This window comes from Gnatocerus cornutus, unplaced genomic scaffold, assembly GCF_029298725.1.
Source record: "Gnatocerus cornutus isolate USDA-ARS CGAHR unplaced genomic scaffold, icGnaCorn1.1 Chromosome13, whole genome shotgun sequence".
Classification (NCBI taxonomy): domain Eukaryota; kingdom Metazoa; phylum Arthropoda; class Insecta; order Coleoptera; family Tenebrionidae; genus Gnatocerus; species Gnatocerus cornutus.
In genome coordinates, this window is record NW_028275361.1 from 1994690 (window position 1) to 2013335 (window position 18646).

At 33.0% G+C, this 18646-nt stretch overlaps 1 protein-coding gene and 1 pseudogene across 1 annotated transcript; both read right to left on the reverse strand.

The window, feature by feature from the left end:
• Positions 1-2399: 2399 nt before the first annotated feature.
• LOC148166801 (uncharacterized) lies at positions 2400-6206 on the reverse strand. The gene is made up of 4 exons (XM_088048446.1): positions 6129-6206; positions 3557-6023; positions 2833-3487; positions 2400-2772 (listed from the first exon to the last, which is right to left on the reverse strand). Exons 1-4 carry the CDS (start codon positions 6204-6206, stop codon positions 2400-2402), a joined length of 3573 nt encoding a protein of 1190 aa, XP_087904572.1.
• A 2818-nt stretch (positions 6207-9024) lies between these two features.
• Positions 9025-10193, reverse strand: LOC148166802 (uncharacterized; annotated as a pseudogene).
• Positions 10194-18646: the final 8453 nt, after the last annotated feature.

Genomic DNA, 18646 nt, shown 5'->3' on the forward strand with positions numbered 1-18646 from the left:
CATTTAAATATACTTAAAATTCGTCTTTTGTCCTGTTTTCAAAGATTTTACCCTGTTTTGAATTTTGTACTAGTAGGCCCTCTCAGAACACTTTGTTTTTAATGCTTTTACTCTGGTTTTCAAAAGTTTTTAAAAAGTTAAAATTTTTAAAGAATTCGCTCGGTTTTTCGAAGTCACCCTTTTTAAAAAAGTCAAAATTTTAAGAAATATATCTTGTTTTATCAAACGTAAATACGGTTTCGGCCAAGATAAGTTACCATTTAAAAATACTTAAAATTCGTCTTTTTACCCTGTTTTTTCTGTTGGGCTACTTCAGAACAAAAATGAATACGGTTTCGTTCAAACAAATTTCGGACAAAATCTCCATGAGCGAAGCGAATTTCCCTTTCAAAAACACTCAAAATTAGAGATTTTACCTTTTCAAGTATATTTTTCAGACTTTCCTTTGTTTTTAAAAAAGTTAAAAGTTGAAGGTACTTATTTTTTATTCAAACATACATTTTTTTAAGTTAATACACTATATGTTGAAACAATAAGTAGTTAAATATATGATATATTCTAACTCAGATTATTATGCCTAGTTTTCTTAGTCATTTTCCTATTTTCTATGCATTTTTTTCAACAAAAACCCGTATTTCTAGCAAAACATCAAAAAACAACATTGAACTTTAATCGATAAAACTCTAGAAATTTAAAAAAGTACATTGATTTACAAGTCGAGCCCAGTCAAAAACACAAGTATCCAAAAATTGAAAGAATTTAAATATTTTTTCAAGGTATTTATTTATAGGTTTTGGGTTTTACAGCCTTTTCTTGAAATGAAAATTGTGGTGTTAGCTTCGACATATTTGAAAGCTAATTGTCTTATTGGTAACCTATAAAATCCACCGGTAGCAGGTAAGATTAGAGACGAGGATCATTGTGTAAAATTCGTACAATTAAAGACACAAGTGGATTCAGATTTTTTAAAAAATAGTTTTTTTGCATAATAACATTAAACGCCAATTTTGCTTTTCCTGAGTGGTTCTGGCTTAAAAAATATTAATTAGGGAAGTATTTTTATTGATTAGTGAGATGTATTATTATGAAGAGTTAACTTTTAAATCACAGAAAACAACAGAGTCTAAAAGGTCCAAAAACTCATGTGTCAGGTAAAAGGTTTGGTTAAAAAAAATTAAATGCGTTTTTCTCAAATAAAAATATTAAAATAATAAGTAATTTTAAAATTTCCCCGGCGACCAGTGAGGAAAAATTTTGGATCACATTTACGAAAATTACATTTTTCAATTAAAAAAAACATTCTTCCATTACGTACTATGGGAACTGGAAATTTGGGGATTTTATACATACATTTTCCATTAATTGAAAAAAAATTACGCCCGTAAAAATTTTTGTCTACTTGAACCAGAAATTTCACAAGCTCAAAACGCAGAGAAACTCAAATCCTGATATTTTAACTCATCTTTCGTCCAACACGAATTTATTGTTCCAACCGCTGGGTTTCTTAGGAAATGTGCAGGTCAAGCGACCGTTTCCATAAAGTTTATGATTCCCTCATTACCAAATCCTCGGTAATCCCTTTTGGCAGCTGTCAATCAAAGGTGTTGTTAAAGTTGCATACTTTTCAAACACGAAATTTTCGGGCAGGCTCGTAGACCCTTAATTTTGCAAACAACTTTACCTGTATTAGTTTTATAACAATAACTTTTTGGACCTGTTGATACCCAATCAGCAATCCATACGTCCTTACCTAATTCATCGGTCCAATCTCCCAATAGATAACCTGTTTTAACAGTGTTTTTACAATTATCAATATATACAATGCTATCTGTATCATAATATATTACACTCTCTCCTAATATGTCTAACATTTCGTACAATCTTAGTCTAGCATTTGCGGTTGTAAAAGCCGCTATGAATATATTGGTATTGAAATCATTTTCTACATAGCAACCTTTATACTTGTAATCAATTTGTAACATATTTTCGTTTAATTCATTGATATGTATATTATCAAGTCTGTCGTCTAATAAGATCTCATAAAATCTCTTAATATCTGTAACATACTCTGTTGCCCCCATATTTTGTCTTTGACCAAATTTACCCCATAAGGAATTTAAACAGATTTTTGCAACAGCCCTCTTTCCAGGATTATTTTCTATTTTACCCAATTCAATACCTAGATTTTCTTTTACGGCTTTTCTATATTCTTCTTCTGATTCAAAATCATTTCTCCATTCACTTGTCTCTAACTTTATTTTCATAAATGCTTTTAGATATCCTTTAAACAAATAACTCGATTTTTGTTCAAAATGCCAAACTTCATTAATAGTTATTATTTTGTATCCTTTTTCAATTGCTTTTTTTACTTCGTTTGTACACCAGGTTCCTCTGACAATTCATTGAGATTCCGTATGAGTACATTTATCTTTTTGAATATTTAATTTTGCACACAATTGACTTAATGGAAATGTTAGTTTTTCATCGCCAGATTTCCTTTTATTTTTAACAGGTAAAACAGGGTGATACAAACCTCTTGGTGGTAAAATTGCACATTTTATTAAACCATACCATTTTGAATTATATGTAGGAGGTTTGAATATTTTAGTAGGATGTCCAACTGGATAATCATCATAACATTGTACTGTTGGATATAAACTACAAATATCTATATATTTCATTTTCTTTCCATTAACTTTTAGTTTTGTAGCATTAGTTCTTCCTCCGAAGAACGCATTTCTAGGATTAAGTTCTTTAATTTCTTTATATTTGCTTTTAGTTTGTTTCATTTCTTCTTTATATTCTTTAGATTTAATCCAATTGCATTCCCACATTTCTATTAAATTATAGCCAGCTTTTTTTATTTGCTCGCTTCTTTCTATTGTTTGTTCATAAAGATCTTCCATAGTTGTTTTATTCTTATTATTAATAAAATCTGAACTATAACATTCTGTACAACCATGCCAAAAACAACCGTGATATTGATAGACTGTATTCGTTTTTTCATCAAAGCCATCAACTTTTGATCCACATATTCTCACTTCACCATCGTTTAATGCATGTTTTATATTTGGATTATGAAAACTATTCAACCAAGAAATTGATTGTTGAGAATATTGATCTTTTTTTAGATTATCAACAACTGCAATTGTATCTTTCTTAATATATTTCGATCTATATATAGCCATACAAACACCTGCAATTGTAATGTATCTAAAAGGATCTATGTTAGCTATTTCTAGAAATTGTTTTCTTAATTCAAGACATCCTCTTCTTAATATATCCACATCAGAATTACAATAATCATAAAGTCCATTTTTAAAATCAAATAAATAATTTTCTTTTCTTTTTTGTTTATGCCATTCTAAAAACTCTTGCCTATCTTTTATTTTCATAGAATTAATACCATAGTATTTTGTATTTGGTATTTTTCCAATATAGTTCTGATTTTCTGTTTGTATTGTATTGAAAAAATGTGGAAAATAACCTTTTTTAAGTTCGTTTAGGCCGAATGTTTTGGGGAAGTTTTTTAAAGGTCATTGAACAAAATTACTACTATCAATAATTCTTAAATTAATTGATTTTATTTCCATTAACATTATTTTAGATCCATTATATATGCAGAAAGGTTTAATACCGTTTTCAACGCAATATTTTAGAATAAAGTAAGAATCATAGCCTTTGCCATAATGTGCAATAGCTGTGTATCCTTTATGATCTCTAGAAACTAACCATTTACAGAAATCTCTGTTAGTCTCAAAAGAATCAACATTACCGTAAAAATCGTGAGCTATAACTAAATTAGGTACGTGTTTGCCCGTTTCTTGCATCGCCTCATAATCAAAGAATAAATATTTTTGTGTGTAAGAGCATTTAGTTGTATTAAATGAACATCCGCAATTAAGACATTGATAACCGTTTTCGATCTTTCTTGGTATTTTAACACAATTTTTACATTCTTTACATTGATAAATGTGAGATTTTACTCTTATGTTTGTTTTATCAGGAAAAGTTACGGTACAACCTATTTTACTGCAGTTTCGGCATCCTTTTACTTTGTATTCTTCACCACCGTCTTCGGCTTTGCCTCTGGGCTGGCCCTGCCAGTCTTTTATTTTTGTTTGACAGATTCCACCTTTTTGCCGCTTCCATTGCATGTAACATTTATGTTTACGTATTTCAACCTCTTTATAACAATTTCTACATTTTTCCCAGCCACATTTGTGTTCTTTACTACCCTCTTCTATTATTTTATTACCTCTTTCAATAATTTTATTACATTTTTGGACCATTTTCGGTTTTGTACAAATTAATCTATTTCCTTCTTCAATCATTTTTTTACCTTCGTCAACCATTTTATCACCTCTTTTGAGTATTTTATTACACTTTAAGCATTTATGAAATCTTTCACAAACTTCAGAATGATTTTCTAAACATTCTTGATTAAAACAGTATCTATTGCATTTTTCGCAATATATTCTTTTAGCAGAGTCTTCTTTGTGATTAGATTTGAAACACATTATGCATGTTTTATCCTTTGTTTTGCATTTATGTTTATCTTTGTTTTGATATGGTTTATCACATTTTTTACAATAATAAGATTGACCATAGAAAGCTGTCATACTACCAATTGTATCAAAATGATTTCCATTTTTATATAAATATATTTTTATATCTTTTTCGGGCCCCGAATATATTATGGAATTAAAGCATTCCGCTGCTACGACTTTTATTTGAATATTTAATACTTTTTCTATACTTGCAATATCATGTAAGGTAAAATACTCTTCATTATATTCTTCAAGCTGATTACATAGCTCTTGAGCTAAAGTTGTTTGTAAATTTCTTCCCATTCTTATATATTTTAATTCATTATCATTATATTCCTTACCGAGTATAATGTTTGTATGATAAGTTAATCCAACAATAACGGCTCTTGGACAACATAATCTATCTTTATTTTTTATTTGTGTTATACTTTTCTTTGTTCTTGAGTCTTCTGCTATATTTAACAATCTTTTAGCGTTAGTAGCACCTCTAGGCATATTAACAACTTCTACATGAAATGTACAACCGTATATATCTAAATCTTGATTTGAAGTTAAGATACTTTGAATTTTGTTTAATAAATTATCAATTTCAGAAGTTCTTGATAACCCTGTGGAAATAGGGGACCAAAGATCATTGTGATTAACTACTATGTTTAATAAATCTCCTTCTTTGAAATTTGTTTTCTCTTTTACTATTTCAATCATTTCATTTAAACCCTCTCTAATGACAGTAATTTTTTTCATAATTATGTCTGAAAGATCAGACTCGAATCCTCGCCTGTCTTTCAATAATATAACTTTATAGTAAACTTCATGTTTCTTCCATTTTTTGCTGTATTCAGCTTTTGTTTCTATTATTTTAATTTTAGGTTTTTTTGAAAACTCTATAAAATAACTATCTTCGAATGCAAAAGATTGCTCACCAATTTTTTGTAATAATTCTGCCTTTTTCATTTTTGAGTAACCTTTAATATTTCTTTCTTTAGCAATTTTTCTTAGTTCTTTTAACGTTTGATACAGATTTGTCTTCGCCTTTGGCTCTGGGCTGGCTCTGCCAGTCTTCGGTTGTTCTTTCAATAATTCTTTTAAACTAGGCGATTTGATTTCGTTGAGAAGAATGTTTATATTATCATTGTTTACATTATCTGAAATTTGATTCAATAGATCTATTTTTTTACTATTTCTCTTTATGTTTAAGTTTAGTTTGCTAGCAATTGATTTTAATTTTTTAATACTAATCCTGCTTAGTTTGTTATGCCAATCTCCAGCATTGAGTTCTTCTTTTAAAATTAATTTTACAAGATCTGATTTAGTTTTTGAGTTATATTTTGAGTAGTTCTTTAAACCTTGCCTTCTTGCAATGGTTTTTAATTTTTTCAAATTTAGTTTATTTAGTACAATTTCATTATCTGATGTTGGTGTTAAAAAATGTTTATTCATCAATGACGATTCATTGTGAGACTTCGCTGAACTCTGCAAAGCTTCGTGGGCGTCCCTAAAAGGGACTACTGCTCCGCTGGCCAAAGGTGAACTCGAGGACGGGATATCTTTATTAATTTGTTCAATTATCTCACCCACTTTTTTTAAATCCCCTTTAGTAAGTTTTACAATTTCCTCAAGACTCATTTTAAGAAGTTGATCTTTCTGTATCTCCATTTATAAGAAAAAAGTTTTTGCAAAATATTTTTTTCAAAACTCTTAAACTTTATCAATGATTATAATATGTTAGTAAGATATGTTTTGGATAGTATTGCTTTCCTACTAATTTACCGCACTTACATAATACTTTTTTACCTCTATATTGTTTATTCCAACATATGTTACACAAAGTTGAATAACCACCTCTGCTTTTTTTATTTGGATAAAAATTGTCCAAATCTTTTTCAGTATTGCAGTTTTTACAAACTTTTTTATCCATTTATTAGGAAGATATTATTTCATAATAAATGACTCATAATACCAAAAGGGAACAGTCAGCTAAACAAAAGATAAACATAATAATTAAAAAAGATTACACATTAACAGAGTCTAGTATTCCGTCAGTGAAGAATTTAAATAATATGCGATCAAGACAATTAGCATTAAATTTTTTAGCACAAAAAGGAGACCCTACTTCTAAAACTATTACCTTAAAAGAGTTTGCTAAACAGAATAAAATTGGTGAAAATACAATTAGGAATCAAATAAAATTTTTCACTGGTGAAACATTAATTAAACATAACAAAAAATCAAACAATATAGAACAATATAACAAAAAACAAAAGCAAATTAAATCTAAACACAAATTAAACACATCCCAATCAGATTACAAAGCGTCCCTGAAAGCTGGCAGTACAAAAGAAGCTGAAAGAATTTGATAAAAATTTTAATAAGACTATGAATTCCCTATCTAATAAATAATGGCACTAATTGATGTTGCAGACAAAAATCAGCTAAAAATTATTCAAAATAGAATAAAAAAAGACTGCATTGAGTTTAATAATTTATCTGTTGGCAATAAAGTTAAAGCATCTAATCAACTGTATATGGAAAACAGAATTTTAAATGAATTAGGAAATGCTGCAGTTGAAACAATAGAAAAGATGGATGAAGAAATAGAACATAAAGATAACAAAATTAATGTATTGGAACAAGAATTAAAAGATGTAAATAGTTATGATGAAGAAAAAATAAATGCATTACTGAATAAACATCCTGTTATTAGGTATAACAATAAAGAGCAAAAAGACGTTTAGCAAACACTCTTTCTCTAGTTAATAAATGAATACAGCGAATTTATTAATCAAGGCAAACTTAAAGATTGTTGAATTAAAAAAAGAAAAGAAAAAAATTAAATTTATTTTTATTTGTATTATTTCAATAATGCTTATAATAATGTTAGTTGCATTTCTGCTTCGTATATACCCTCTTTAATTTTTTCACCATTAAGATCAGAAACAAAATAAATCCAAACATTATATACACGTTTTTCTACAACTGTAAATATTTCTTCTGTCCAATTTGTTTTTAATTTGTTACGATATACGTTAACCATATTAGATAATCTAATTCTATCGCCAACTTCAAATTTTTTATTTGTTAATGTAATCATATATACGGTTTCTAGCAATTTTCTTTCATTTCTTTTATTTACATCTTTTGGTTTCATTTTAATAGTAGTATGATAAGAATTGTTATAGGATTTTATAATTTTTGGAAGTGGTGAAATCCAATCAAAACTGTCATATAATATTGGCTTGAATTTATTTCCTAAAGTACGGTTGAACCTCTCAACAAAGAAAGCTTTATTTTTTGTTCCTGTACTGTAAAGATTGATATTGTATTTATTTAAAACGATCCTCATATCTTTATTATAAAACTCTTTTCCTTTATCAGCATGTAAATTTTTTGGCGGATTGTGTTTATCTTTAATCGCTTGTTGTATGATTTTTACAAATGCATTAGCTACTTCTAATCCTGATTTAGTTTTTAAAGGTTCTACCCATACAAATTTAGAAAAGGTGTCTTCAGCAACTAGAATGTAGATAAATTCCTTGTTAATCTTTTTAAATTTATTAAAATCATTCGTCTTCGCCTTTGGCTCTGGGCTGGCTCTGCCAGTCTTAGGTTTTGCCTCTTTTGTTCTTCAATTATAACTTGGATCTTCTGATTTACCTTTTGGTCTATAGAAAACATAAATATCTATTTGCCAAGTATCATCAATACCTTTGTGTTGGAATGCTCGTGTTTCATAGTTTTTCCTAGCAGGTTTGAATAATTCAATAATTAAAATATCTTCAGGTGATTTTGAAAAATTATTTTTCACTGATTGACAATTTCTGCAAGTTGATATTCTTCTCCAGCGTTTATAGTTTACAATAAATTCCCTTCGGTCATGAGCGCTTCGCACGAATTCTGGTTCTCCAGTGGATTTAGTTTTCGTTTTGCATATTTTACAATAATCCATTTATTTGATTCTAATTCATGAGCGTCCCTGAAAGGGACCACGGCTCCGCAGGCCGATTCTTTTATATGTACTTTTCTTTTTACCGCATGCAAGACATACTGATGAGTAATAATTCTTACCCATTTTATCTTCTTTAACAATTATATTTTTGTTACCTGTGTTTGTTTTACATTTAACACAATAAGTATTCATTTATAATTATGAAAATTATAAAGAGTTTAAAAATGTTTTCAAAAGTTCTTTCCGAGGTTCTTTCATTTCTTCATAAGGTAATTTTGTTAATAATATAATAGCAATTTTTCGTAAAATTTCAACTTCTTCATCTTCTGTCAGAGTAAGTTCAATTTCTTTACCATTTACTATACAACAGACAGTATAGATACCATTTTCATTTAAATTGATTACTATATTGTTTTTCATTTATATATACATATTTTATTTTGTAAATAATTCAGGCGAAGCCCTCATGAGCGTCCACACAGTGACTAGTGCGTAGCATGCGAAGCGATTGTGCGTAGGTCAAAGGCGTTATACAGAAAACTTGACTAACATATAAAAGAAAATTGGAGTACTTAATAGATAAGGTTTATTATGGTTATCCAGTGGATTCGCTTCGCTCATGAGGGCTTCGCCCGAATTTTCGTTCGTGTTTACTTTTTCTTTTTTATCATAAAAGATAGAAGATCAGATTCTCTAACAATAAAGGGTTTAGAAACATCTATTGTTCCTTTATTATTACTGATATTCAAATCTTTCAAATTAGCCGTTGAGTAGAATTTTACAACTTCCACATTCATTGGCAATCTAATAAATCCTTCACCATCAAAATAAATGAAAAGCGCAGTAATAGCCTTTTGTCCTTCATGTTCTTTAATAAAACGAATTTTTCCTACAAACTGTAAAAAAGAATAATGTCCATAATTGGTTAAGGTATCATCTAGTTGCCCTTTATTAACAACATCATACTTATCAATTGCATTAGCTGTTTTAACTAATCTTCTATTACCAATATCAATATATCCTCTTGTAGCGGTTAGATTTAATGAATCTTTTGTAATCATATTACTGAGTTCAGGTTTAACAATTTTTAAAACGCTTTCTGAATCATCTTTTTTTATCATATTATCCATCTCTGGTTTAACAATTTTTAAAACGCTGTCTGAATCATCTTTTTTTATCATATTTTCTAATTCGGGTTTAACAATTTTTAAAAAGCTTTCTGAATCATCTTTTGTAATTAAGTTATTATGGACTTTATGATCGGAGCGTATTCAGATGTCATTTATAGGCGTAAAATTTTTCCTATATTTCATTTCAGGAGTTTTAAAATCAACAGTTAAGCAATCAAAACTTTTGTTGTTATTTTCATAATATTCCTTAAGTTTCTTATCCAATCCCTTTTCTCTAAATATTAAACTTATATCATTACCGTCACAGGAAGGAAATATTGAAATATAATTACATTGTAAACGATTTTGGTACTCTATACCAATCCTGCTTTATATAAATCATTGAAGCATTCATTTTTCTTCCGCGTATAGCTAAATCTATCAGTCTCTTTTGATCTTTTTCCGTTACGAAATCATCAACAACAATCAAATTTTGTTTATCTCTATCTAGTTCGTCTACATCGACAATGTCTTCTATATCTGATGAAAAGTACGATTGTCCACGAATTTTTTCATCATCAAATACATTTTGTAATAATTGATAATACGGTTCTTCTAAATCTTTTGCAAACAAATAAAAAGTATCAAAAAATAATTATTTTAAAAGATTGACAACAGTATTTGTTTTACCAGAACCACTTCGTCCTAATGTTATAATATTCTTTATCATCTGCTTTAATAAAATGAATAGGCAAAGAATCCATTTATTTATTTAACACAAATAATGCAAACCGCGGACACTTATCGCTAAACCGCGTTAGCGCAAAAGTTAAAGCGTCGCTCTCTGAACATGTGCACACGCTTTCGCAACGTGTTCGAATCCCGATTAAATAAGACGAAATTCTCGCAAAGCGCTCATGACCGAAGGGAATTACAGCGAAACGTTTTTTAAAATAAAAATTTCAAAACGAATCAATAAATTCAAAACGTATCCAAAAATTCAAAAAAATTTTGAATGGCCTTATGATTAGTAGCAGACAGGTTTCTATAAATAGTCGATGCAAATAATTCAAGATGGCGCTGGTGTTTACTAACTTATATTGACAATATGCAACAGATAAAATAAAAACCATATAATGAGGTTTTATTTTCACTGTATATAAATGACTAGCACTGATAGTAAAACGTCTACAAAGCCTGGCAAAGCGTCCCCAAAGCGGACTAGCGCTTCGCATGCTGAAATAATTGACGTTATTTTAAAAAATCGTAAAATAATAAAAAACAGGATCCATTTAAAGCAATTTAAAGATCATTTAACAAAAGAAGAAATTAAAAAACTACAGAAGCCTATAACTGACAAACTTGATAATATTACTGAATTAGCTTCGCTCATTCATAATTCGGGCGAAGCGAATTTGGACAAAAACAATGTTTTAGCAATCGAGGAAAATGTATCAAAGAACGGTCCGCAGGCCAAAGGCTGGCAGGGCCAACCCAGAGGCAAAACCGAAGGCGATGATGTAAGCGTCCCTGAAAGGGACTACGGCTCCGCAGGCGAATCAGATCAATTATTATCATTACCGAAATCACCTTCTGTGCATACCGCAATTCTGAGTTTAGATCCGGATAAAGATTTAAATTTTGATATTATTGAAAAAAAATTTAAATTTGAAAAACCTTCACATTTATTATCGTTAGACATTAGAAATCGAAATACAAAAATTGATACAACTATACCCGAAATATCAACTAAATTAAAATCATTAAATGCACACATTACAAACGCAAAGAAATCACAAGAGCAAGAAAAAATTGATAATTTACAATATGTGTATTCACAGTTGAAAAAATATAAACGTGCTTTAGAAGATATTCGAAAAATTCCTTTCTATGAAAGACAGCAAGCAGGAAGCGGTCAGCCTTTGGCCTTCATGCGCACTGCGCGTATTTTTTCAGATCCGAATGAAATGGTAGATCGTCTTGATCTATTAATTGCGTCAAAAAATGCTGGAAATGATTCAGTTGAAGTATATAATGAATGCGTAGAAATACTTGATAAATTGTTTAAAATGAAACTTATAAAAAAGTCAGATCACAGAAAGATATTCACGACACTTGGCATGCTTTTTTAAACTGAATAAATGAGCCTAATACACATCAGATCTAAAGAAAATGATTTTGAAATAAGTTATTCTGAAAATCCTATTAATTTATCTGGATTAAAAGGTGAAATTGCTTTAAAAACAGCAAGTCTCTGGTATAATTGGGATAACATTACTGAAGAGTATAAAAATAATGAAATAAAATACAGGTCGTCCCTAAAGGGACTAGTGCAGCGCATGTCTAAAGACCCTCGTGAGCATAAACAAAATGAAATTAGAAAAGATGGGGTTCAGGTTGAACAGGATTGGAAAATATTAAACTTACCAAACGGTCTGTACGATGAAAATGAATTAAATAATTATATCCAAGAATATTTTGGAACGTTTGAAACACCTCCGTTTTATTTTGATGTAAATTATGCAACTAATCGTTTTATGCTAATTATACGCGACATAGATTGTGAAATTGACTTTTCCCACGGAAAGATTCATGAGCTTTTAGGATTTGATAAAAAAATATATAAACAAGGAATAAACTATGCAACAAAAATTGGTAATATCACCAAAGATATTGATCAAATTTTGATTCACTGTTCCTTAATTTCATCTAGTTATCAAAACAATCTTAAAAGTGATGTTATATACGCTTTTACTCCAAATATTTCACCTAGATCTTTAATTAATAGTGAACCAACGCATCCAAAATATTTACCAATTAATCGTACGGATTATATATTTCATATTCGCATTTCTGTTACTGTTGAAGTTGGCGCCGAAACCCGGGAGCGACTGGAGCGACACCACGCGCTTCACTCACGCCACAACGAGTCGTACCGTTCCTTCTTGATGAACAACATAAGTTCACGTGGTCTTCGATTTACTTTTTGTATTATCCTACTTATATTACATTAAACATTACTAACTAAAAACCGTGTTTACTCTATCGGCCTCTACAGGTTATGGGCCCAGAAGTCGCGGTAACACGGGGTGAATAGTTTTTGAGCGAAGTTAAATAAACGGGTGATCGCGAGTGAGTCCATTTTTGTACGGGCGTACCGGAAGTAATGGAAATGGCAATGGCGTCGGGAAGCATGGCCCGCATTCCACTGTTATCCCGGGATAACTACGATACGTGGAAGCTGAGAATGCAAGCCGTCATGACCAAGAACCAAACATGGGCGTACGCGGTTGGACGAACCCCCAGACCAGAAATAAGGAACCCAGAAGACGCAAATCAAGTGGCTGCGCTTTCATCATGGCGCGAAAAAGACGACAATGCGAAGGCAGACTTGTATCTGGCCATCAACGACGCCGAACTCAAACAAGTAAGGAATTGCGAGACGTCGAATGAAATTTTACTGAAGTTAGAAAGCATTTTTGAGTCAAAGGGGCCTGCCCGAAAGGCGTCGCTATGGAAGAAACTAATGAGTCTTCGACTAGAAGAACACGGGGAAGTGAACCGACACATAAATGAATTTTTCGATGTGATCAATAAGTTGTCCGAGTTAAAAATCGAAGTATGCGACGACCTGCAATCAATAATGCTGCTACATAGTTTACCAGAAAGCTATGATAATTTCCGGTGTGCCATAGAATCCAGGGACGTTTTGCCAGATCCCGAGACTCTAAAGGTCAAGATTATCGACGAAAACAACACGCGACAGCAGAGAGTTCAAAATGGTGACAACGCGATGTTCGCGAAAAACATGAAGAAGAAACCCCTGCGAAGAACTGAAGAGTTGACATTTAAGTTCAAATGTCATCGTTGTAAGCGGGTCGGCCACAAAGCAGCGGAATGCCGTGTAAAATTAACAGAGAAGCAGAGGACGGCGTTAGCCGAAGAAGAAGACGTCGGAGAAATCTCGTTTTTCGCTTCAACGAATGAAGAAGCCAACAGGGTCAGCAAAACCAGTGGCGAATAAGATAGATGGTGTTTGGACAGCGGTTGCACTTCACACCTATGCGGCAAGCGCGCGAAATTTGAACAGTTAGAACTTTCCAAAAACACCAAAGTGAACATGGCGAATAGTGCTTCGACCGTAGTCAGCGCGAAAGGTACCATAAAGATAGTTGCGTTCGACGGAACAAAAAATCGCCGTGTAAAATTGGACAACACTCTCTACGTACCTGATCTCAGAACCAACCTACTGTCGGTATCGAAGATTGTTGACTCTGGCAACAGCGTCATCTTCGAGAAGAAACGAGCAACAGTGAAGAACAGAAACGGGGATGTTTTGCTGGTGGCCGATAGGGTAGGCAACTTGTACTACGTGGAAGAATGTACAGAAGAGTTTGCAGGCGCAACCAACAAAACACCAGAACAGTCGAAACTTTCTGTCTGGCACCAGCGTATGGGTCATCTCAATAAATCAGACCTTCTGGAAATGAGAAGAAAAGAAGCGGTTTTAGGTTTAGACTTCGGTACCCAAGAGAATATGCCCTCATGTGAAATCTGTCTTGAGAATAAATTGAGCGTGCAACCTTTTCCAAAGAATTCAAGAAGAAGCGATGAGTTGTTAAACATTGTCCACACAGACATTTGCGGGCCAATGCGAACTGAATCGAAAGGAAAGGCAAAATATTTTGTCACATTTACGGACGATTATTCTAGGTATACGGAAGTAAAATTTCTACGACGAAAATCAGACGTGTTTGCAGCGTTCAAGGAATATTTGCGCTCTGTCGAGCGACAGACTGGAGGCAATTTGAAACGGCTGCAATCAGATAATGGTACCGAATTCAAAAGCGACAGTTTCGAGAAGTTTTTGAAGAACGAGGGCATTCATCGAAGGCTCACTGTAGCATATACCCCCCAACAAAACGGCGTCGCCGAAAGGAAGAACCGCACACTCGTCGAAATGGCAAGATGTATGCTACGACAGTCAAAACTTCCTGAACAATTTTGGGCTAAAGCAGTGGCCCACGCGAATTATATCCGAAATCGATGCATCTCAACTTCTTTGAACGGGAAGACACCTTATGAACTGTGGCACGGAGAACGACCATCCCTGAGTCACTTGAGAATATTCGGGGAAGAAGTTTATTCGTTAAACAAGCAGCCAGGGAAAGGAAAATTTGATTCACGAGCTACGAAAGGAAGGTTCCTCGGCGTAGATGCAAGTTCGAAGGGCTATCGTCTATGGATGCCAGAGACAAACAAGGTAATCATCTCACGAGATACTAAATTTTTGGGAATGTTCAAGGGGGAGCCAAAGAACCAGCAAAAGTCAGATGTACCCCCTAGAAATTTGTATGAAGAACCAACATCTGATGACGAAGAAATACGCGAACCTGTCATAGAATTCATCTTCAACCCCACGACGAAGACAGTCACAACGTTGCCTGATCCAGATCCAACAGAAATTGCTACTGATGCGGATCCAACCGAAGACGAAAATGCACCGGGTCCATCACAAGAAACAACAAAAAGGGGGCCCGGTAGACCAAAGAAATTGAAGACTGGTGAGCGAGGCAGACCAAAGAAAGTCTACAATTTGAGGTCGACATGTAACGAAAGTAGCGTTACCGAAGATGAAGAGTCCCAATCAGAACCGGAAGAATCTGTAAACGAACCATTTTTAACCGAAAGAAAAACACCAGAAGACGAAGTCAATTTTGCTTTAATGGGTGAAATCTCTTGGCGCGAGGCGACGGAAGGACCAGATTCACAAGAATGGCATGAAGCCATCTCCGATGAAATAAAGTGTTTGATCGAAAACGACACTTGGAACATTGTCGATCGTCCCAAAGATAGAAGAATTATCGACTGTAGAACGGTTCTCAGAAACAAATACAACCCGGACGGGACCATACAAAGAAGAAAAGCACGAGTAGTAGCAAGAGGTTTTTCACAACGTCCAGACATAGACTACCACGACACGTTTGCACCTGTGGCTCGACTAAGTTCGGTTAGACTGTTACTCGCACTTTCTACGGAACTGAATTTGAAAATAAATCAATTTGACGTCACAACAGCATATTTAAATGGCACTTTAGAAGAAGAAATCTACATGAACCAACCAAAATTGTTAGCGGAATCCCTCCGCGACATAATTGATTCCAGAAGAGCCAACGTTTCCATCATAATTAAGGCGAAGAAGATGTTGGAAGAGATTAAGAAGCCGAATAAAGTTTGCCATTTGAATAAGTCTCTCTACGGTTTAAAACAGGCCGGAAATCGCTGGAACAAACGCTTCGACGATAAACTGAAGAGCATGGGGATGAAAGCTTTAAACGCAGACCCATGCGTTTATTTCACCGAACGCAAAGGAAAAATTGTTCTGTTGATTTACGTGGACGACATCTTGGTGGCTTACAACGACCCTGAAGACTTAGAGTTTATACACCATGAACTGAGAAAAGACTTCGACCTGAAAAACCTGGGAAACGTAAACTATTGTTTAGGAATAGAAATTAAGAAAGGCGACGACGGTTACTCCATGTCACAAAAGGGCTACATCAATGAAGTATTGAAACGTTTTGGCATGATGGATTGTAATCCCGTTTCTACGCCTGTTGACACAAGTGCCAAGTTAACAAAGAGTTCTGAAGATTCGACAGATACTGAGAACCTGCCTTATAGAGAACTCATAGGCGCACTAAACTACATTGCAGTGGCAACAAGACCAGACATTTCATATGCTGTGAGCCACCTTAGCCAATTTAACACGTGCTACAATAAGACACACTGGATCGCAGCAAAACGTGTCTTAAGGTACTTAAAAGGAACAGCCAATTTCGGAATTGGGTATAAGAAGACAACAGAAGAACTAAGAGGTTATGTCGATGCCGATTGGGCAGGCTGTCACGTAGACAGGAGGTCATACACTGGCTACGCTTTCTTATTAGCCGGAGCAGCTATAACATGGGAATCTCGAAAACAACGCACCGTAGCCCTATCTTCAACAGAAGCGGAATACATGGGCCTAACTGAGGCCACACGCGAAGCTATTTATCTGAGGAAATTCTTGCAAGAAGTGGGTTTAGCGGTTCATCAACCTACTAGAATATACAACGACAACCGAGGAGCTCAACTTCTGTCCAAAAACTCGGTACACCACGCCAGAACAAAGCACATCGACATAAGACATCATTTTATCAGAGAAGTCCTCAAAGAAGAAACCATCAAGTTGACGCATTTGGAATCAGAAAAAATGCCGGCTGACGTGCTGACCAAGGGACTATCAAAGGAAAAGCACCAGAGATGCCTGAGGGAGTTAGGTGTCTCTTCTCTAAATAACGCTCCATTCGAGGGGGAGTGTTGAAGTTGGCGCCGAAACCCGGGAGCGACTGGAGCGACACCACGCGCTTCACTCACGCCACAACGAGTCGTAACGTTCCTTCTTGATGAACAACATAAGTTCACGTGGTCTTCGATTTACTTTTTGTATTATCCTACTTATATTACATTAAACATTACTAACTAAAAACCGTGTTTACTCTATCGGCCTCTACAGTTACAAATCAGCTAAATCAATTGATAAATTTTAATGGAGAGTGCTTAAATTTTGTTCTAGATATTCAGTAATTGTCTTTGGCTTCGCCTCTGGGCTGGCACTGCCAGTCTTCGCCTTTCGGGACGTCTTACCTGATTCTTTCTTGTAGAATAAATGGTACAATTGCGTCCAAAAATAATGCACCATCCCATTGATTATTTCCAAACAGCATCGGAAAACATTTTGAGGGCCTCGCCGGGGCAGGTATAAGTCCCAGCACATCTGGGTAGTCATAAAATGGTAATAATAGAGTTGATGAATGATTAAAATTTAGATTAGTTTAAAAGTGCAGTATGAAATTTTTCAAATTTCGCTTAAATTAAATAAAAATATAATTGTCAATTCTGACATGTCAAATCACTTGCTTTCATTGTTTTGTAGCTTTTTCACTTACTAGTTAGTAGAAACATAAGTTAATTACTAGTGAAAAAAAATTAAGAAAATTTGAATTTCTTAGGTCTCAAACAATGACAGAAAATGTATTTTTATGTCAAAGTTGAAAAAACAATATTTTTTAGCTACAGACAAATAATTAAAAAAAATATACACCCGGTTTACAGAAACAAAATTAAATCCTTAATTTTGATCAAAGATTTTTGCGAAACCAAATAATGTTATTGGGGTTTTTACATCTGAAAAACTAAAACTTGAGAAAAAGTATAAATTGATGCTTCAAAAATTATAAATGCTAGTTGGCCATAATCAGTAAAACATTTAACAATACTAATATTGTTGCCAAATTTTTAACAGCACTAGGATTGTTAAATGTGCCTTTATACAATCTACTGCTAAAGTGATACTGTTACTCTAACAATTTGGAATGAAATGAAATATTTAACATTATGATAAAGTGACATATGTAAGTTGACGGAAGTTGCAAGTTTAATTTAATTTCAATTAAATTATTGCGTTAAACCGGCCTATACTTAGTTACTTACTATTGATCAGAATTAAAGATCGATTGTACAAAAATTTATTATTTTAGCAATGAAAGTGAATTGTATGAAGAAAAATGAACGTTAGAATAATCAATAATTCAGCAACCAAACTTAATTAAATGCGTGATTAATTTAATTGCATTCAACTTATAGTGGGATCGGGGTCATTGATTAAGAATACAAACATAGATTCAAAATTTCTTTCAATGTTCTTCATACCATGTCTGACGCACCCCTGTACAAAAACTGACCGCTCAGATCTCAAGCAGACCAACCCAAAAGTTCTAAAAGGGTAAAATGTATTGTAATTAGGTGCATATTATGTTCATACCATGGTGCATTATTTTTGGACGCAATTGTACTTGTCGTTCATAGAAAACAATTATTTCCGAAACAATATGGGTTTGGTCTTAAATATCACAGAGATATTAGAGGTGGAAATATTTTTCAATCTATAAAAAAATTTGCTATACCAGCTTTAGGCTTTTTATATCGCAATATACTAA

What these genes read in the sequence shown, in the direction of transcription:
- LOC148166801 (XM_088048446.1), bottom strand. Translation starts at nt 6,206, where the DNA reads ATGGAGATACAGAAAGATCAACTTCTTAAAATGAGTCTTGAGGAAATT. An exon ending in CTAAAGGGGATTTAAAAAAA is followed by an intron (nt 6,024 to 6,128) that starts GTGGGTGAGATA and finishes GAAGCTTTGCAG; the next exon opens with AGTTCAGCGAAGTCTCACAA. An exon ending in TAATTTAAGAATTATTGATA is followed by an intron (nt 3,488 to 3,556) that starts GTAGTAATTTTG and finishes AACTTAAAAAAG; the next exon opens with GTTATTTTCCACATTTTTTC.